The following is a 21,987-nucleotide window of genomic DNA, read 5'->3' as shown; positions in this document are numbered from 1 at the left end:
CTAAAAACACTTAACAGATTCATATAAAGATATTCACCAATGTTCATATTATCTCAGCTGAACTCATTCTAAATATCTTTCTATGACAGTCCACACATTCAGACCAATTCATCCAATCATTGCCACATTTCTATTACCATGGGGTCTTCAGACACAAACATCACAGATGTGGTGGGTACACGGTGTATTATCATTGCATGTCAGTTATTTTAAAATTCCCTTTACTTTTTCCAGATCAGCACCAAAATTTCATTGGGTCTACTCTGACCCAGGATCCTTCCTCCCTCAAAATCTCTAACTTTGCAGATCTTAGTGTTCCCTCCTCTAAGACAGTAATGTCCTCTGAAGGTGCCTCGGAGGGATTTCGGCTGTGCTGACAGACTCTCAAGATTTCCTGGATTTCTTTGACTGCCAAGAAGCAAATTCTTTGTAAGCATACCCATGTCTGTGGTTTTTTCCCTCCTAAATGCAATATAAGAGAGATTTGCACGGTCTGCAGATCTCTCATCTCCCTCTCTGCTCCTCAGCTTCAGCATTTAGTCTATCTTTATAGACTTCTCCCCCTGAATTGCATTTCAAATTTAAAAGCAATAGACAATTGAAAAGACAAATGTGATTTTGATCCCTCCCTACAGGCTGTGGCTCTAGCTGAGTTTTTATGCTATTCTCAAAAACAAAAACTTAATTACAACAAAGGCAACAAAATATCAAATACAGGAAATTTCTTCGTGTCCGCGGAGATTTGATTTCACACAACATCAGTTTCAAAAAGAAAAATGAATCAATGGAATGATTCTTTTTATTTCATTTTATTCTCGTTCCCCCCCTCATGTCTCTTTGACAAAGTAAAACCACCAGGTGCTTTTATTGTGGTTTTATGTGGATGAGTACCGCCGAATCATCTTTTGCCTTTTGGATTTCAATCATATTCATTCACAGTTACTCAATAACAAAAAGTCCAATTTTGTTTGCCAAAATGATTGGCAAACAAGTAGTTTGCCAATCATTTGCGCAACAGTTTGTGTATTTCACATTGAATTCTGGCTACCAGGTAACTGAGTGTGATTGTTTTGGACTCTCCTGCACGGTGGCACGGTGGTGCAGCGGTTAGCGCTGTCGCCTCACAGCAAGAAGGTACCGCGTTCGAGTCTTACATGTGCGGAGGTCGTATGTTCTCCCCGTGTCGGCGTGGGCTTTCTCCAGATTCTCTTGTTTCCTCCTACCTCCAAAAACACATCTGTCTCTACGAGAAGTTAATTTTATTCAATACAGCGACTCTTTGAGGTTAACGGTTGCATTGAGGGAACCCATGTCCAACGAGGCCTCGCTAACTCTTGGTACTTGCAGCAACAGGTGGCTGCTGCCCCGAGTCACATGCAAGCTGTTGCTTGTCTACTTTGCTGAGAATACTGCGTTGCATTAGCAAGCTGAACTCTGGAAATGATCCTTATTTGTATCATCTGTGTCTGATTTTGCTTGGCTCCATTGTGAGTATGTTGGAGCCTCCCTTGTGCTACGCTATCATTAAGCAGATGCCGTATAAAGAAAATCATCTCACTTTGAGTTACTCAGGCTCTAATCCATATGTGGTCTATGTGGAAGTCAAACACACAACTCACAAACAACCAGAATGACCGAGGGGAACCGTGTGTGTGTGTGTGTGTGTGTTTTCCCCGGGGCCTGCTCTCTGTGTACTGGGTCAGAGGAGGCCGAGGCTTTAATAAAGGAGCAGACCCGGTACCAGGATGCCAGTCTGACTGCCTGCAGCCATGCAGCCTGATGGGGTCCAGATGAGAGCCACCAGACTGCACCTCTTCCTCCAAGCCAGTCGGTTCGGGCACAGATTAGGCTCCACAGCCTTCTCCTTTGAGCCTCTCTCTGGGTTTACGCTGGGATTTGAGGGGTGAATGTTAAACCATATTAAAGTTACCTTCTTTGATGCTGCTATAAAGCTTTTCATAGATCACAGGACTTCTTACCTGGTGACTTCACTTTGCAAACATATGCATACCGGACATTTTATTTCAGCTTGTCATCATATATAAATGTTTAATGTGCTTCTGGCCAGTGTTTTCGGGGTGTCCGGTAACCTATAAGATGAGGTTGCTGTTTCCTGCTTTACGGCGATCACTGGGTGTCTGTCATGTTATCTCTCCTGTCCTGAGAAGGCCCTTACATCAGCTGCCTTTACCGAGTGTCAGTTTCAGCTGGGCAGGGGAATTTACTTACAGGTCAGACCCTGGATCAGCTGATCCGGGCTGAACCACCCAAAGTTTTTCAACGGATAATATGTGGTGACAATGGAGTAAGATTAGCGACTTTTTGAGTTAACAGACCGCTAACAGACAGACAGACAGACAAACGACGGCAAACACATAAGGTTATTGGCGATTTTTGAGCCAAATGGACACTCCGACAAAAACACATTTTAGAATTGCTGTTCTGAAAATAAACACAAGCAGTTAGAGAAAAAAAAGTATGGTATTTATTTTCTTTAAACATAAAGCTGCTCAAGCTCTGCAAAGTCTTAATGCTATTTTTCCAGCTCATACTGTACGAGTAAATCATTTCCAGGGCGGTGCCAGAGCTCACAATTTTGTCTGGACTCCATGCGGTTTTGTCAATCTAGCATCTAAATGATTATCATTAACTCGATAGCCAGTTGTACATCAGTGTCTCTTGTATCTGCAGTTGCCTTTGGCCATTAACTACTACTTTATCAGAAAAAAAATCTACTTGGTGTCATTTCATTATCACTATCTTGCTGCTTGCTTCATTATCTTGCTACTTTGCAGAGTAAAAGTAACTCAAAAAATTTACTCATGGCCCTTAATCTTTATTAAACATTTGGCTATTGAATCCAAAACCACGTTTGTCTTTAGAATATTCAAATTGTACCACACACACTTTTAAGACAAATTTTACGGACATATGCCAATGATGGTGATGATGACTTAATAATGCTCGGCCTCCCTCTGTCTGTTATTCAACCTGACATACAATTAAAATAACACATTGACATAACCAAATGAGAGCTGTAGTTAGGTAACACAACTGGTGTCTGCTTTGTCATGATAACACACAAAACACAATCAACAGACACACACACACATGCTGCCTGGTTTTTAGGACACGGTGCTCCACATTGACCCAGTATTGTGTTACTCCTTCCATTAGTGCTGACTAACGCTCGGTCCCTGCCTTTAATGATAGCAGCAGGGTGCAAGCAGCGGACCAGCTTCCGATCGTGTCAAGTTATCTGGCACCGAGCAGCCTGGGAAGTTCGGTTCCAGGTGAACCCGATCCCGGAAAACAAAGCTTGGTGCTGCTGATTCTAGAGTTACACATCCAGATGAGAATGACCTTGCTGACATGAAAGGTCATAAAACAGAATACCATGACTCAAAGTAAGACATGGTATGCTAGTGAGGTGAGGTGTTAATACTCTTTGTTGCCCTGGGATTCAAGCAGTACTATAGGTGTATATTCTTTTTAATATTTACTTTATTTTACACCCAGGCGTTCCACCTACAAACCTGAATACTACAATATGTAATACAACCTCACCAGTGTACATGCATTATATCAAAACTATTAAACATATTCAAAGAATGATTCATTCCATGTCATTTAACAAGAAGCTTTGTCTCAAACATATTTATTGACAGAAGCCCATGAAGTACGAATCAGTCAAGGCAATGTACCGTATCCATGACAACAGCAGTACCTGTACAACATCATGCAAACACAGAGGCTAATTAAAGAGTGACCTGAGAGGGATGACCTGCAACACCGTTTTCTCATCGATCGGTCTCACACCAAAGAGGAGCAACACAGGTTCTACTGCAGAACCCACAGGACCTGCAGCTGACTTAATCACCGGTGATTGTATAAAAAAAAAAGAAATAACTAAAGGAGCCCAGAATAATACAAGCACACAGTGCCAGCTATGAGAACAAAACCATGATCAAAGCAGGGAAAAAAAGCAGATTAACAATTTAATGCAGATATCAGAATAACAGCTTTTTTTTTTACATTCTGTTTTTAGCACTTCAGTTTGACTTAAAAACAAAACTGGTAATTTATTTGTTGTACATTATCAGCACCTTTGGCCTATAAAGCTGTATGTTAGGGCAAACCCGAATCTTTGTGTTTAGTAAATACTGTACCTTGTCTTATACTGTATACAAGACTTCTTTATGCTCACTAGATAACCTTTTTTATTTTCAATTTGATTAATTTATAAATTTAACATTTTAAATGTTTATTGTGTTGTATATGCAGTATATCCTGTATATGCGTGTGTGTGTGTGTGTGTGTGTGTGTGTGTGTGTGTGTGTGCATATACTTAATCACCAGAATTAATTAATTAATTAAAATAAATTGCAATTACTGTATGAAAAATGCCTCTGTGCATTCATAGTCACTATTTTTGCTTTTTCTCTTATTATCCTTTACATTTTTTGTGGTTAATGACCTTTATTTTTCCCTGTAAAAAGGCCTACCTAACAAAAAAAAGCAATCTACCCAGATTTGATTTGTGCAATTTAGATTAAGCGTTGGGCTGCTTTAGATTGGATGCATCAGTCTTGTATAGGTTTCATGCCACTATTGCATGAGGACACATTTAGTGTCACTGTAGGCGGATGCGTTTGTTGGACACCGACTATGACCCACAGGTGAAACAACACTGTCTTTGGACCGACTTCAGAGAGCAGCGACCCAGCAGCTTCAGCTTGTCACAGAAGCGAGAGGACATAGTGTTCTTCCTGCATACTGGACCTGCGTGATAAGGGACAAGATTCAACCTAAATGCCATGAGAGTCAGGTATACTGAGAAGGATTTGAACCAAAAAAGTCTGTGAAGAAAGTAAGCTAAATACCCACTTCATTATCGTGTAAACTGTCCACATGTGATGCTGCTCTGAAAGGCTGGAGACAAAGACAGACATGTTGAGTCTAACGTACCTGTGTTGGTCTTGCACTGCTGCAAATTGCACTCCCTGAGTGTTTCTGGCTCGGAAATCTTCTCGCAGAGGCTGTTTGGCACGACAGCTAAATCCTCCTTATGCACACAGTTGACCTCACGCTGTTGCTGCCCCCCGCCGCAACTCGCAGAGCACTACGAAGTCACACACACACACGCACAAAGAGTGCTCTTTTAGTGCGCTGGCAACAGTCACCATAATTACTTTGGATCAACATGAAACACCATCAATCAGCCTCATCGCTGGAGAGTGACAAACCTCTTCCCAGCCCTCAGCCCTCCATTGTGTGCAGGGCTTTAGGCTGCATGGCTCTGTGCTGTTTGGCCTCAGTGTGGAGCTGCAGCGATGAGGTGCAGGACAATACACCAGCCGCTCCCTGAGGCCGTCGCCACAGCTCCCAGAGCACTGAGCAAAATACAGGGATTTCAGACTTCGTGTGGATTTTAAGCTTTTGTGGAACAAAATCAATTTTCCAATATTTGCATCTGTATAATATTGTACAAGGCTGAGACATTAGCAGTAAATTTGCAATGCTGTTTGATGAAGCAACATATATAAGAAGTCAAATCAACAGAACTGTGGACTTTAAAGTAAATTATTTCCTTCAAATAAATGATTTACTTTAAATTTAATTTTAATTATATAAAAAACTTTTTAACTGAAACTTGTTGCATGGCTCGATGCCCCCTGATGTAAGGCAGAGACTAAACATTTATTTTGCGTATTCATTGAAATGTATAAGACTTCTCCAAGTGTAATGTGCAGAGATTCGTTTATAATGCTCCTACCGGTCCCCATGGCGTTATAGTCCAGTTCACACAGGGCTTTTGAGGACAAGTCAAGTTGCTAAGAGGTCTGCTGGAAACTGATTGACAGTGGAAGGGTCGTAGGGGACGTTTACTCTGAGAATCCACACACTGGACTTCACGGTGCCTTCGTACCCCCACTGCACAGCTATCTGGACACTTTGGGAAGTATCACAGAGCAATATAAGGCTCGGAAATGATTGACAAGTGAGAACTGCAACAGCATAAAACCCATTTCTTCATCTGGAAACGTAACAGACAATACTTGGAAATGTAACTAATGGATTGCAGGAAGCATAACGCTACTCACTTTGCTCCAACTGCCACTTTGCCAGGTGGCACAGTGCTGCAAGTGACATGTACGTGCAGGCTCGGGTTTCTTCATACTGGCACAGTCCTCATCGCTCTGGGAGCTGCACACTACTTTCCTCCATATTGCTCCAATGCCACATGTTGTTGAACACTGGGGAGGGAAGAGGAGTGGCTCTCATTCAAACTCAATTTGTGTTTTTCTGTATTTTAAGTGTCACTTAACTAAGACTGTAAAGCAGATGTTTTAAGAACCTGAGAAACCAGGAAATCAGTCATTCATTTAATAGCTGCAGTTGCTTAGTGTCCTGAGAAGACTGGATGGCGTGTAATGCATGATAGGATACTCATTACAACCACAAAGACTTGACTTGGACAGAAACGACTTGTATCTCTGCCAAATGCACCAGTGAATGAGTTTGTTGCTTTGAATACACATCATATAAAGAGCAGTCTGAGAAAACGCGCCCTTCTGGTAAATTCAAGCATCAGCCATCATCAAGTCGACTGTCAAACAGTTAATGTGAGATCCAATTTCAGTAAGGATGTGTCTTCCGTTTATTTAGTCAAATTAATGCTCTTCAACCGCTCCGAACTGACACCAAAATCCACCATATCAAAGCTCTTCAGAGGTGTATTCAGCCCCCACTTAAATATACTGTAAAGCCATGAAGTCAGAGCTGTTCATTGTGATAGATTACACAGATTTCAAGACTCTAGTCTAAGGGATCAAAAGTTGTCATTTCACTGCACTCAACGTAAACCTGGATGGAATGGAAACTATTGCAAAACGTTATGTAGACCTTGGAAAATGGTCACCATTCATTTCATGCATGTAGTTTATGGTCTGCTGGAATAATTTGACTATAAATTAGGTGTACCTACCTCGCTCCAGTTGGCCACGACCCAGAATACATCCATGCTGACAGGGTCTTTGGCCATGAGGCGGTTTTCGTCAGTGGTGGAGCTGCTTAACGGGTCCTCTGGTTGCCGGATGTGGCTCTTGTTGTGACCACCTTTGGACCAGGAGGGCATTTTGTCACGAGAGGCAGAAGTGTCTTTCTGGGGTGCCACAGCAGGCTTCCTCAGTTTAATGATCGTCACTGAGGACTGGGGTGATGCTGCAGTGGTGGGTGGGTTCCCGATACTGGTGGAAGGAGCTTGTGTTAGGTGGAGGCCAGGTTTGGGTGGGATTGAGTGGCGCCTGTACATAGGGGAGGCGAGGGGCACACTGTGCGTCCACTCACTGTGTGGATGGGTTTGTGGTGTGGTGTGGGGGCTGGTGAAGGGATAGTGGTGAGTAGTCTTTGTCCATGTCTTAGCGCTGGTGTAAGGGGTGGAGTAGCTGGCGGGGTTTTCGGCTGAGTGCATAGCAGGAGGACGAGTTTGTAAAGAGGGCGGGGTGACTGTATGCAGCGTTGGTGTAATGGATTTAAGAGGATTTTGGAACGATGTAAATGTGGTGACATCCAGGTCAATAATCCCACCCTCCTCTGTCGTCCTATCCCCAACAATATAATCATATCCTAGAGTATACACGAAAGCATCCGGTGTGCTCCCCTCTTCTTCCTCCTCCCTCTTTTCGACTTCCTCCTTTTCCAAGCCAGTTTCATTTTTATCCATGGCATTATTAGGGAACTCTTTTCTTCTCTTGTCATTGCTTTTCCTCATTTTAGCATTTAACTTGTAATCATCTTTGTCCATGATTTCAGGGATCGCGGTTTCAGGGAATTCAAGGGATGTGTTGGTAGGAACAAAAGCAGTCGTACTTTCTGTCGCAAATGTTTTTACCGTCAAAGTAATAGGAGCTGTGGGTGCAGCTGTGGGTGCAGCTGTGGGACCAGTTGTAGGTGCAGCTGTGGGTGTAGCTGTATGCGTAGCTGTGGGTGCAGATGCAGATGTAGGTGCAGCTGTGGGAGCAGTTGTAGGTGTAGCTTTGGCCGGGGTGCTTGTAGGAGCCTGGGAAGGTGCAGCAGGATGCTTGGAGGGGTGGCTCTTAGGTGGGTAGATGCGACGGTATTTGGGAGGGGGTCCAGGCCGTCTACGAAGACTTGAGTTAGAGCAGGTCTGCAGGGCGCACAGCGATCTGGAGCGAGGTTTGGTGGAGAGGTCGCAGCTCTTCTTGGTTACTAATGCGCATGTGACTTTACGTGAACGAACTCCTCCTCCACATGTGACTGGGCACTGCCAACACGGAAGAACACAAACAAGATACCCGTTCAAAAAGGGTGGAGAAAAAAAAAAGGTCAGCTGAAGCTAAGAGAGGAAACACAACCACACGTAATGAGTACAGAAGAGAAAAGCAAACCTCTTCCCAACTGCCAACAGCCCAGTCCTGTCCACAGATTACATCTCGGTTGCACGGCACTATGGGTTTGGGTTTAAGGAGATGCTTGCACTCGATGGGGTGCAGGACCCTCTCCTCCCCTAACACAGTGCGAACACAGAGAACTGTGCGCTTACGAACCCCCTCTGAGCCGCAGGTGGCTGTGCACTGCTGCCAGCCGCCAACCCACCACCTGAACGGGGAACGAGAAGGAGCAGACAGGAAGGGAAGGTGAAATGATGGATGGGATTAGACAGAAGTCAGCAGAGCGGAGAAACAGGTTTGTGTGAAACCAAAAAATTCTTATTGTCTCTGAAAAGTGTTGTTTGTTCTCAGAACGACTGCAAATCTTTGCCTGAAACCAGCAAAATGTTATAGCGGGATTAAGCAATTAGACTAAACCTTTGGCGGTTATTTTTTAATACATTATAAAAACAAATTCCATACAAAACACTAAAGAGGGAAATGTCAGGGACATATACAAAAAATAAAAAGCAGATGCCAAACTAAAACCATAACTGTGACACAATGCTAATGATCATTTGAGTGTAAGAACCTCGCAGGACATTCCATAGTCTTGCATTTTCTGTGTCTGTCCCCGAGACGGCTCTCCGGGTCACACAGAGATTCATCCACTACACCCACATCCATCTCAAAACACAGAACAGGCTGGCGCTGCGCACCTAAAAAAAGAAAGCAGATGGCCAAGTTAATATCCTCCTGCCACCACAAATGAATGATCTCCTTTTCATATACACCACCAACCTAAGCCGCAGGTGGTGCTGCAGTCCGTCCACGCACCGTGTCTCCACCTGTAAATAGGTTCCATGACCTCATTTCCTGTCTCTTTTGTCTTCTTAACGGTGTACTCGTACTTAATTCCTGGGTTCTTTTCCTGAAACAGCAACTGGACAAGCATGTATTTTCGTGTAGAGTATCATTTTTCAGGATATCTGAATGATCAACCTTAAATATTTTGCTTATACAAAAATATCGTTCCTTAGCCATTTGATTACCGTTACTTGTGTCTATGAACCATTGTGAGAACTCAAGTGCTTAAAGATGACATACTCTTCACCCACAACTACATTTTGATTTGAAAAATATGCACAGTTTGTATGCTCTGATTGACTGGACATCCTTGGAGGCTGCTCCTTCTCTATCCCTGATTGGTTGAAATCGCTCTACATATGCAATTGGATGACTCTAAATTACTTTTAAACATCACAGTATACACATTTTTTAAATACTGTGAAGCTTAACACTCCCTTCAAACAAAATAAAAGTCTTTATTGGTCTACCTGCAGCATCACTGGATGTTTGGTGGGCCCAGGAGCGGTAAGATTCTCCATGTTCCCGCTGCGTTCGTAGAAGAACGTCGTCCCGCCCGCCTCATACTCTCCATTCCACTGGATGATGTAGTTGCCATTGAGGAAGTACTCCTCCTCTGATGACTCACTCCTCAGAGCCAGGAAGTTACCTGCCTCCTCCACTTCCCGGACCAGGATGTCCCGCGCCCCCTCAGGTATCAAACCCACGTCCATGTACCCTGGGAGAGTCGAGAGGGGGGTCAGAGTCACAGCAAAGTAATGGACGGCCCACCATGGCTGCTGCCACACTCATATCCAGACTATCAACAGCCTCCCTCTGATCTTTATTAGAGGGTGGGCTCAATCTGTGGGGGTGGTTGGCATGTGTTTGTGTGTGTGAGTGTATGTGTGTGTTTTCGGCGTGGGGGGCACTGCCCTGTCTCCGTGCTTTATTGTATTTTGATGAGGGGTGGGGGGTTGGGTAAGGGTTCTTGATTTAGAGGACAAAAACAGGTCTCTGGAGTTTAATGATGTTTGTGGAAAGATATGTGTGTGTGTGAAGGGGGGAGGTTTGCCCTTGGTTTAAGCCTTTTGAAGTCTTACACATCTGGCCCAGTTATCTGCAAGGGTTACAAACACATAAAGGCGTGTGGGGATGAAGGAGGGATGCTTTAATGGTTTTAAAGGCTCTCCCAATGAATCCGTCTTTGCAGTAAATTCAGTCAATATGACGTGCAGTGTTCTAAACTCAGTGATATCATTGAAGAGCCTGGATCGCTTTAGAGAGATGCAAACAGAGCTGCAGAGCACAGACACAGAACACAGCAGGACAAACAGCTGCACAGTGCAGATACAAAGGCTGCGACGACAACAAGTAAACAACACTAATTTATATGATTGTGCTTTGTCACACTTTCCTAGTGAGAGCACCAAGATTTCTCTCACTAATAGGCTGCATGCTTCATGTTAGTATCGTTTTATTATTGCATAAATGTCTAGATAATTCAGTGCGTTTCCAGCTGCTCAAATGGGATGGACTCACCAAAGCCTTCTCCTTCATCAAATGACTTGTGGACTGTCTCACAGCTTGCGCCGTCTCCCAGACAGACTCCACAGCGATCCTCCACTGCGTTTGAGTCAATTCCATAATCACAGCCCACCTCCTGCAGATAAAGCAGACAAACACACGAAGAATCACAAATGATGAAATGGTATGTTTATGCATAAAAAGTCTTCCCTCCATTAAGTTGCTGATGCACTTTAGTTTGTCTCAGATATTCTTCTCCATTCCAACCCCCCCCCCCCCCCCCCCCCAGTCTCTTTTAGTCTCTTACCCAGCCACACTACCTTGCACACTCCATTAACACAGATGCTCCTGGAGTTGTTGTTCATAAAGCACGGCGTCCCGTCTGTCACGGTGTCGAGCATCTTCTCCGAAAAATACTCACTGGCTGGTCGACAGTGCAGCTCACAGGGATGCACTACAGATGATTGAGGGTTGGCTTTAGATTAATTCAATTTATTTTACTTTTCTAGATGATGAAACATAATTATTAAAATTTGCTGACAAGAATTTTTAAGAGACTTAAGAGACAAAAAACACATGAGTCCAAAAAAATATTTTTTAATCAAAACTGCTTATATTATGATTAATCATGCAAAAAGAATAAAATGAACGTTTGCAAAACAATTGCACATCCCTGTGGATCATTCTTTGAGGGCTTTCCAGAGTAAATTCTGCCTCCTGCTGGGCAACACACGCAATCACACCTACAGATCCTCCGCCGATAGAGAATAAAGGCTTTTATTTGTAGAATCGAATCATATATTTAAGGCTTTGACTACTTACAGGCGTTAGCCACAGGAATCCACTGGTAGATCTCATTGTGGTATGGCACCGTGTCAAACTCACTGCACAGCATCTCTCGAAAGGTAGGCCTGTTCTTCTGGCAGGCTTTTGAGTTACAGGTCCGATACCGCTTTCTTTCCCCGGTGCAGTACTTTCCCCCAAACTCTGGTCTGTGGGAATAGTATCGCACCTTGAATCATCAGTCATGTGATCAGTGAAAGATGCGCTATTGAAAAAGGAATGTTTGTTTTCTTCACAAGACAAGAGCAAAAAGCTCTTCACATGTAATTGGAAGGCGAAGCATATCTTGCATCAACACTTACTTTGGGTTGTTGCATTCCCTCTCTGCCATCTGAACCCCAGTTCCACAGGTCCTGGAGCAGTGAGACCAGCTACTCCACTGTCCCCAGCCCCCATTCACCGTTTCTGGGAGCTTACCCACAATCACACACTCTCCTGATATACACCACTGAAAGAGAAGGTGGTCAGATCTCAAATATTACCGGTAACATGACATTCCAGCCCAGTAGTTAACTATAGTGCCGGGTTATTTCTAAATTTAATCCAATCAGAGGCAAAACAACTGGCCACCCACCTTCTCCGGTCCACAGCGAGTTCCGTCTATAGGCGAGTCCAGTTTGGAGCGGCAGGAACCGTTCACTGAACACCAAAGTATCTGGCAAATGTTCTAGGACAAAGACTCAACCCTGTAAGAAAGGTGCGCTTTCTAAAACACTGCGTACAATCAGATGCGCAACACTCACATCGACCTCATGGCAGAAGGTCGCGTTTGGGCCGTACTGGAGCTGGCACTGGTGGTGTGTGGTGTAACGGATACCAAGGCGAGCCAGTGGGGTGGTCAGATCTCTCTTGGAAGGCCGGTCATCCAGGCAGAAGCCCCAACCACGGCTGAGACAGAGGCACAAAGACATGATAATCAGCATGCAACAAGTTTAGAGAGATGAGAAGGGAAAACGTGAAAGGCTGGCAGAGTAAGAATTCAGCATGAGGGAGTTTTTTTGGTTTGATTATTTTTTTTATTATTATGAATAAATGACGGCTACAATCCTTTGACCATTGACATTTTTTAAAAGACAAAAACATTTGCCAGGTTGACATACCAGTCAAGTGTCATCTTTTTTTATTCACTCGACTCATCTTTTGTTCTGCACTTTGCAGTCTGTTTATTCTGTCTTAAATTAAATAGGCTGAAAAACACAGGACTAAACTAAAACCGTATCTAACAGCAAAGCATGAGCAAACCTACTCATGAGTTAATGTACTCTGCCCTCTCAATTGGCAAAAAGCTTCACTACTGTTTGGAGAAATTAATGTAATTTTCATTGGCACCAAATGAGTCAAAGCAAACAGGGTGTGACCCCACATTAATCATCTTTTGGACTCAACTTGTTTCACTGTAAAATGCTTGATGCTCTGTCTTCAAATTAACTTTGCTTATGTACAATACTTTTAAATAGGAGCACTCATATAATATGAGTCATATTGTATGTAGCGGTTGCGATTTGGTGTGGACAACCGGTGTTTGGAAAATCTTTTGTTCCAACAAATGCCAAATCTGCACCTGAATTCAGGATGAGTCACTGCAATCTCACCACCTTAGCAAGTCACACAATGTTGTTACACAGAAAAGTATGATTTATGTTGAGTGAATGATGGTGATTATTTTAGTGGATTGAGGAAAATATGGATTGAGCCTTACTCGAGGAAGCGTGTGATGTAGTCTTTGGAGCAGGAAGACCAGGTCAGAGGCGAGCTGTCGTACATGAGCTGTCTGGACATGATGAACGGATGCCTCCCCGCCAGCTCGCAGTCATTACCTTGGCCGTCGTGATGAATCCCAAAGCTGCATGCAAACACAACCAATTATGATCACAAAAGCATTATTTTATAAGCGCAGAGGCCTTCTGCTTTTAAATCTCTAAAAGCTGATTCTTCCTCTGAATAAACAAATCTGCAGCACATTCTTCTCTTGTCCAAACAGGATACTGGGATAATTCCTACATGATTTATAAATTGTATATCTTGTATGATACAGTATGTGATTTAATCTCTGCTCAGGTGTTGACTTTACAATGAGTGTGTAAAAACAATTGCATTGTTATTGTTATTATTTTTATTATTATTTTTATTAAGAGCACTTTATTTTGTGGTGTTTGCACATTATTTGCTTTTTTTTATCTGTCACTGTATTTCAATAGAAATATTGTATTACAAAAAAAACCCTCAACAGTTTAAGGATATTAGATTATCTGGTAACAATCTAATATCCTGTGATCTACACCAGAATAATGTTATTCTGATTATATAGTGCAGATCAGAAGATATTATTATTATAAGTGATCTCAGGCATCTTTTTTTCATGTCTGGTTACCAGATAACAGCCGTTGCTTCCATACAACCAGTTCACTAATGCAGGCGTTCTCTGAGTGGGGTTTGAGACACCAAAAACGGGGTCTGGAGGTGATTTCCAAAAATTAAATACATTTTAAAAATATCATTGGAAATAATTGTTACTACAGATACTTCAACAAATAGAAAACGTGTTTAGATACGCCTGTGTGTACTCATGCTTCATGGGCCAACAGGGACAGTGGGGGTCATGAGACTCTGGCACAATCACTGTGGGGGTCAGAAGGGTGACATTTTTGGGAACTCCAGCCCTCATGTCTTGATGTGCTTATCCAAGGATTAATATTGCAGCTGTATATTTCTTAAGAAACAGTTGATGAGAAAACAGATGCTTTTGTTTCCACATTGCTATGATATTCCATTATTCAGGCTTTCATAGCCATTTAGACAGACATGCATGCACTAACCTGTGCCCCATCTCGTGAGCGATGGTGAAAGCCACTGGTAGTCCTGAATCCTCATTGATGTTGCAGCTACGGTGTGGCTGACACATCCCAGACAGATGAGACAGACCCAGAGTCTCACAGGGCTGGTTCATTCCAGCGCAGATGTCTTTCCTAGGTGCAGGGAGGCATATGTGCAACATGTCTACCGCAATACTGAATATAATTCATTAATTTTACGCAAATTAGAGAAACTTTTCATGAACACATGCATTTGCGCATCACTTACCTGGTGACCAACACAGCCACGTCGTGATGAGCTGGGTGGGTGTCACTCTGAGGATTGAGGTTTTTCTGCCAAGCACAGAAACTGCCCAGAGTGGTGTCGGCATGGTGAACTATCTTTAGATCTTTCTGCAACAAGCAGCACAAGAGGAAATTAATTTCACACTCCCATCCATAAGGAAGTCAGACATAAAGGTGAGAACATAACTTTAATCGTAAGATTCATACTCAGTGTGCCAGGATGTCAAACCACAGCCAAAGAGAGACAAGTCTCCATCTTTACTTCAACTGCTGACGACCCCGATCGGAATACTTTATGTGCTTTGCTTTCTTCTAACTTAAGTATGTGTATGCCCAAAGCAAGAATCACATTAAAGCTTCTTGAGAAAACTCTCACGGGATAGCATTACCTCGTCTCCCTGCAGAAGAATGAGGCGCACCAGGATGATGTGGATGGCATTCCCAATGCTGGCATCATGAAAGATTCCAGCCACCTGTCAACAGAGAAATCATTCGACAACAAAGGCATCTGAAAAGTTCAGATCTGTGCAGAAACTTTGGGATCACGTGCAACCATGGAAACGTAAAATAATGTACACAGCAATTTGTACAAGCAATTATCTTGTTTTCAAAAGTGTTTTTATGTACAGTCAGCTGATTCTAGAGTGGATCAACTTATTTAAAGATGGTATATCAAATATTTAAAAAAATGTATCCTCAAAGTCCATATTTATTATTGTGACTAATTAAGCTATTCTTTTTTGCTTTGCTCCTCACCATGTTCATGATGGTGAAGATGTAGGACTCCACATTATCACTACCATGGTATTCTATGAGCTTGGAGTCGGCCACCACCATGGTCTCCACCCAGCGCTCTCTACTGACCGACCGCTGCGAGCGGGACTGAGCCTGGTCCCCCCTCCTCTGCTCGGTCTCCCATGCCTCCCTTTCTCTCTCCACCTGCACAGAGTCACTCGGAGCATCTACAGCATGCACAATGGGAGAAGTCACGGTCAGTACACTGGTGACTTGTCCTCGCTTGACACTGTAAAATATAATTTCTACAATTATACAAACATCTGGAGTGCCACACACACACACATTCAGAAACGGACCTTGAACTCCACATGGGGAGGGTGTTTCTTTGGCTCCGACGCCACGCTTTTTTCTGCGACTCTCAGTTGTGACTCTTGGATAGACAACATGGGGTTCTGGAATCCCTGCAGCCTGATCGGGGGATTTCTTGACAGGTTCAATAAAATACTGTCCCTCCGGCAGGGAAAAGAAGCCTCTCTGATGGGAGAAAAACGTCACAGATGAACTGATTGGAAATGATGGAATATAGGCTGAGCCAGTCATGGTTTTAAACATTCTGCACTGAAACAATACAGATATGCAACTCTAGCTGCATTCTATTAACATGCATACTTCTTCAACATGAGCTCGAGACTTTCTTCTGAGACGCCTGCTGAAAGTCTCATTCTTCATTAGTTGCAATCATGAGTTGGCAGATCTTGATATGAACCTTCTTCCTCCCTGGGGCGCATTCTCTGTCTGCAGCAGCAGCAGCAGCACCACAAAGACTTCTTTCCTAAGTATGCTGTGCGTGTTCTTACTGGTGCAGACTATTTACTTGGTGAACATTGAGGTCTGTCGATGAACATTCACTCAGACAAGAACTTAGAAACACGCCCCCATGTAGAAACACACCTACATGCACACAGACACAGAAGAGGCGTCTGTGACTCTGTACGGTGGGACTTTTTCTAGTAAATTGTAAGTATAATTCATTAGGGTGACTGTGTGTGTGTGTGTGCACGTGTGTGTGCGTGTGTGTTTTGAGTCCAAACAAGCCCAGACCATTCCGGGTCGAACCCCTCCCTCTTCTCCTAAACCAACTTGCAGATGACAGAATGAGAACAGGATTCATAATTCTTACTTCAGCTAAATTAATGGAATAAAGTGATGAATTTGTATTCATTCTAACATGGAAAAACATTATTGCATGAAAAAAACACAAGACAGGATCTACCACCTCACTGAGAATAATCACTTCACAGGTACACTTTCAAACAGGACCCACACCATAAATTCATAGAACTGGATTGCTGCATCGGTTCATTGGAGGAATCAAAGGCCATGCAGTGTGGCCAGGGGTGGTTTACAGGGTCGGCCCTGCTGTTTGCAGTCACAGTTCAGCTTTCTGGCTCACCGTGACACGTTTTACATGCGTTAGAATGTGCTGTTACCACATTCATCCAGTGCTTTGGAGAGCAAAGATTGTGTACGTTCACTCTGGGAGTTCAGAGAGTCCAAATCCACATGAGCTTTCCCTCTTGGAAGACTATATTACTCCATCTGCTACACTGAACATTGAGCGATCCACAAACTGCAGCATCAACTTCTGGATACAACTATGCGTCTCTGGCTTGTTTTTCTATATAAAGCTGCCAAAAGAGCAACATTAACATTTCAAACTCCAAAAGTATTGAGAGGGGCCTTCCCAGTGATTCAGAGCATGGCGTTCATCCAGTGGTCCCGAGCTGTGGTGGATTAATCCCCAAAGCATGCAAGCTGATATTTCTGTAGTCACTGGGAAAGCATGACGGACACCTAGAGACCACTCGGCTGATATCGCTGTTATTTTGAGTCTATTTGCAGCAATAATGAGTTACCAGATCAAAATGTGTGGCATCGCCACACTGCAAGATAAAACAATATAAAAATGAAATGGCATTTAAGTTTGAAGCTTTAAGTGGATTTAAATTCTTTTTTTTTTTAGCTTTCTTTGTTATCCTGCATTCATGTCTTTAGTCCCAGCATAAGAATACAGGTGATGGGGAGCATCCAAGAAGGAAAGCATCAGAGAGGCCCAGCTAAACATTTAGACCCTCGCTCTGCATCATCTGTGTCCACGCTGTATATAGCAAAGGCTGCCCTACTGCTGTGGGTATGGTATTACTTGTAATCCTAAAATTGCCACACAAAGCTCCTGTTTTGTCTGAACTCAGCAAACAAAGACAACCTGAGAGGATTCCCAATGGGACTTTTCCGTCTCCTCTAAAACACTGGATTATTCAGGGACAATTTTTGCTCTAGATCCTGATTTTTTTCTGCCAGCTCAAACAGAGTTGCACTGGAGTTCACTACACTGTCACCACCACTTCTCCTCATGGCAGCTCCTGCCCCACTCCTCCTCCTCCTCTACATTAGCCCCCCTTCTCTGACCTAGAGGAAGTGTGCTTGGCTGTGAGGTGCCAGAGCCAGGGGAGGTTACCATAACGCGGGTCATTGTACTAAATACATCGGCCATGTAGGACTCTTTTACTTGTATTTCCTGTTTCTGTGGGATTTACAGTGCTGGCCAACCGTGCCTGAAATAAAGTAGCCGCTGTAACGCTGCCTGTGGCCTCAGCGGGGGGGACTCAAGGAAGGCTGGAGGCAGAAGGCTGCAAACTGATTAATGAAAATAAGTGTCAATCACACAGACCTGAATATATTTCTGGAGTTTCTTTATACACTTGACCTGAGTTGTTGTTTTTCTTGACAATAATTTTAACTTTGAGCTAACTTTTTCCTGTCGGGTCAATAGCATAATGTTTCACGTGTATAATGTCAAGAGAAATTTATTTTAGTGAGGAAATTCAGATATAATCGGTTTGAACATGCATGTTCTTGTTTTGAGTTGTGCCTCAGGGATTCATGGGAAGACTCAATTGCGAAAGTTTTGGCTTTGCGCAAGGCTAATGTTTTTCCATGGGAAAAAAGATGACTGTGGTAACAGCCTCCATCCAATCCTTCTGGGCCTCGTGATTTCATATATGAAGTAAGCAGTAAAGATGAAGATTGACTTGACATCGATTGTGGTCACAGCACCACAGAAAAGGAACTTGAGCTCAAGCAGGAGTTTAAATGGCACAATGCAGACCTGTTTTGTATTATTAAGGCTCTTTTCCAGCTTTCTTGGCATTTAAAAGTTAAATTCTGAAACCTGTTCTGGGCCCTTTCCTTTATTTTAGACCAACCTTACTCGGGGTTTAGCCATATGTTGCACACATATGTTGCACACATATCATTAGATGCTTCATCTATGACACAAACCCCTCATACTAAAATACTTATAATCAACAAGATCCGGGTAATTACTCTTGGAATCAATAAGGTCGGTTAATCTATTAGTATATTTACAAAAAATGTCATCAACATTTCTGATAACAGAAAAAAGGCCTTGATCATTTTTCATGAAAAAACAAAAAGGAAATACCTGGCTCCAGTTTTTAACTGGAAACTGCCTCTTAAACCAGTTCTAAATGTTTGACACGTCTTTGGTGGGTTCTTGAGTTTCCTGTTCATAACGTTCAGTATCTTATGTCTAAATGATCATGACGGGCGGTGTTGTGTAAGCCATCGCTATCTGCCTCCAGAGGGGAATGATCTCCACTGCAGCTGGATCACTTTCCCTCCTACATCTGTCTGGACGAGTCTTGCTGTTCAGTGGTCTCCCTGGACTTGTAGCTGCCGTACACCTTCCTGCACAGTGCAGAGAGTCAGTGTAATATATCACAGAGATTCCCCTGTAGGCTGGAGTGAAGGGACAAACTGGGGAACCGTTGGCTGGGGTGAGGCAGCCGGGTTGTAGATAATTAGAATCTATACTGACATAACACACTTTTCAAAATGAACTGCATTTACAAGATTTGGCAGGAAGCGGCAGTGCAACCCACACGCACATAAAAGAGGGGCAGGAGGCAAGACCCTGCAGGCGAGGCATTCCTGCTGTGACGGAATCAAACGTGAGCGCCGAAGCATTCTTCATGGCCAAATCTGACACATCCCATCATTTCAGAGCTGGGAGGCTCTGCATCCTTTTCTTAAAACACCAGTGTAAATCAAGGAGTCACTATTTCAAAAACACTTTAAGAGTGAATTTGCTGATTGTGTCACATGAAGACCTTGAAAACTGCAAGAGTTTCAGGAAAGGACAGCAGTTTGAATGAACAAACAAATGAACAAACAGATAAACCAACAAACAAAACAAACAACGAACAGATAAACAAACATCCGGACAGAGCGGCTGTAATTACGAGGCAGCACCGTAGTTCTGTACAGTCAGGAAGTCTTTGAGAGGCGAACTAACACACTGTCAGACGGAGGGGTTTGCTCAACAGCCGGTGACTGTCTCCACCACCGAGGAGCTTCCCGTGAGATACCACCCCCCCCCCCCCCCCTCCCTTTCTCCTGTGTATGAAAGTAACTTCCTGCCAAAGGCAACTCTGGATTGCTGACAGATATTACCTTTCACGAATGTTTATGGAGGATGACGTAGAACTTTTGCGTAGATTAGCGGACTAAACCCGACGAACGGCATGGACCTGTCAGTGCACCCTTTTTGTCCTGTGATGCGTAAGGCGATGAGAACCCTTACCAGCCCTTTGCAGGTACTGATGGCAGCCGTTCCTTGCACATCAGTACCTTCCACTGACCCGAGGAGGTGGCAAGAATTCCCCTCCGCATGATGATGCTCGGTCCTGTTGCCACTGCCACTCCTCCTCTCCAAGGTGTAGTCACTGGAGATCAGGTGAATGTTTGTCGTCAAATTGAACATTAAAGAGCGACCCCGGTAGTTGACCTTGTAGTAAACCTGCCCCTCCAAGCTGGGGGGTTGCAGGTCACGCCTGACTCGCCCACCCGTCAAGTGGTGAGACAGAGAGTGGGAGATAAATGTTCCATCAGCACTGGTTTTCACTGGGTGGACAAGTGACCGGTCCGTCTCTGGCAGGGACAACTGACCTGCAAGACAGGCCTGAAGTTATTCAACTACACGCAGCGCTGCGCTTTTACGCATTGGATTCAAACATGCACAGAGAAGCAGCTTCTACAGCAGAACCGCACTGACCTTGCGCTGCAGGGAGGGAGAGGAGGAGGCTGCCGGCGCGCTCCTCGTGGCCGGCCGCCAGAAGCAAAACAAAGCGGGACAGAAAAAGAACCGGGAGCTCTTTCGGGCATCGCATATTTCACGGAAGCAAACTCAAAGCGCTGCACAAGAGTCCGGGTTCTGCGTGGCGTTTGGGGGGGGGGGGGGTCCACTTGGATCCTGCGCTGCGGCTGTGTCATGTCATGTCCACGCTGAGAAAGCTGCACTCAGCCAGGGAAACGCGCACGACTGCGAGCCAACTCATGGCTTACAGAGGGAGAAAGCTCCAGCTCCACGGAGGAATGAGGGGAGGAGTGTGGTTCGGCCCAGTGTCTGCTTTCCTTGCGTGGATCGCAGCTGCGGGGGAAGGAGCTTCGCAGATTTGAGTAAACCGACGTCCTGTGTCGAGACTTGCCATCAAGCAACGCGCCTCTCCCACAGACACCTGAGCAGGTGACGTGGATCATGGAGGATTCTGTCATCCATCCATCATCCATCTATCCATCTATCCATCTATCTATCTATCTATCCATCTATCATCTATCATCTATCAATCTATCTATCTATCTATCCATCTATCATCTATCAATCTATCTATCTATCTATCTATCTATCCATCTATCCATCTATCCATCTATCCATCTATCATCTATCAATCTAGCTATCTATCTATCCATCTATCCATCTATCATCTATCAATCTATCTATCCATCTATCCATCTCTCTCTCTCTCTCTCCATATCCATCCAATCTCCCAGGTATACACAGTAAAATCATCTTGCAGTGATACAACATGAGCCTGGGTTAAGCTTTAAGATTTAAAAAGCATCTGATTAAGACACCAGCACTGTCCTACTGGAGCTACACAGCCTCACACTGCAGACAAATGCTGTTTGGGTTCTGATCGGTTCTGGGCTGGGCAGTATGATTCATGTGCAGCTTTATCGCTCAGCTTTTAAATCAATGTTTGTATAGGTTTTTGGTTGAACAATAATGTGTTCCTGCAGGGCGTTACTGTCGTGATCTTCTCTGCATCTTTGCTCAGTATCTGTTGTGATTTAGAAAGCACTCTGGATTTGTTTCAGTCACAGAATGAATCACCCTCTTAGCAATCCCTGCACAGACATAACCCAAACTGACCCCCTGAAGTCCCCAGTTACAGTAATGTGCAACAGACTGTGAGTGGTCTGAGCATGGAAAAATAATGAGCACCTTTTGTGATGAGAGAGAGAGAGAGAGAGAGAGACACACAATCTTCATAAGGGATAGCCTGCATTCTGCTGAGCACCATGTCTCTCTGTCATATTTTTTAACATTAGCTGCTGGGCATGTGATCGATACTCTCAGTTTCAAATAAAATAAACTGAAAATTAATACAAAAACAAAA

At 43.8% G+C, this 21,987-nt stretch overlaps 1 protein-coding gene across 1 annotated transcript; it reads right to left on the bottom strand.

Annotated features, from left to right (window-relative positions):
- Window positions 1-3,652: 3,652 nt before the first annotated feature.
- Window positions 3,653-20,697, bottom strand: LOC137918237 (A disintegrin and metalloproteinase with thrombospondin motifs 12-like). Its single transcript, XM_068760997.1, has 24 exons — window positions 20,583-20,697; window positions 20,112-20,476; window positions 15,802-15,979; window positions 15,464-15,669; window positions 15,097-15,180; window positions 14,691-14,815; window positions 14,426-14,575; window positions 13,309-13,452; window positions 12,353-12,497; window positions 12,184-12,276; window positions 11,912-12,057; window positions 11,589-11,758; window positions 11,087-11,220; window positions 10,782-10,902; window positions 9,731-9,978; window positions 9,195-9,336; window positions 8,986-9,112; window positions 8,412-8,622; window positions 6,989-8,287; window positions 6,105-6,257; window positions 5,777-5,953; window positions 5,247-5,393; window positions 4,969-5,122; window positions 3,653-4,782 (listed from the first exon to the last, which is right to left on the bottom strand). The coding sequence occupies exons 1-24, from the start codon at window positions 20,695-20,697 to the stop codon at window positions 4,667-4,669; spliced, it is 4,950 nt and encodes a 1,649-aa protein (XP_068617098.1). The 3' UTR covers window positions 3,653-4,666.
- Between the last annotated feature and the right edge of the window lie 1,290 nt (window positions 20,698-21,987).

This window comes from Brachionichthys hirsutus, chromosome 4 (genome assembly GCF_040956055.1).
Source record: "Brachionichthys hirsutus isolate HB-005 chromosome 4, CSIRO-AGI_Bhir_v1, whole genome shotgun sequence".
Lineage (NCBI taxonomy): Eukaryota > Metazoa > Chordata > Actinopteri > Lophiiformes > Brachionichthyidae > Brachionichthys > Brachionichthys hirsutus.
Note: the sequence above shows the minus strand (reverse complement) of the source record. Positions and strands in the feature narration are given on the sequence as shown.

What these genes read in the sequence shown, in the direction of transcription:
- LOC137918237 (XM_068760997.1), bottom strand. Translation starts at nt 20,697, where the DNA reads ATGCGATGCCCGAAAGAGCTCCCGGTTCTTTTTCTGTCCCGCTTTGTT. An exon ending in GTGGCTGTGTTGGTCACCAG is followed by an intron (nt 14,576 to 14,690) that starts GTAAGTGATGCG and finishes CCCTGCACCTAG; the next exon opens with GAAAGACATCTGCGCTGGAA. An exon ending in ACTATGGAATGTCCTGCGAG is followed by an intron (nt 8,623 to 8,985) that starts GTTCTTACACTC and finishes TTCCCCGTTCAG; the next exon opens with GTGGTGGGTTGGCGGCTGGC.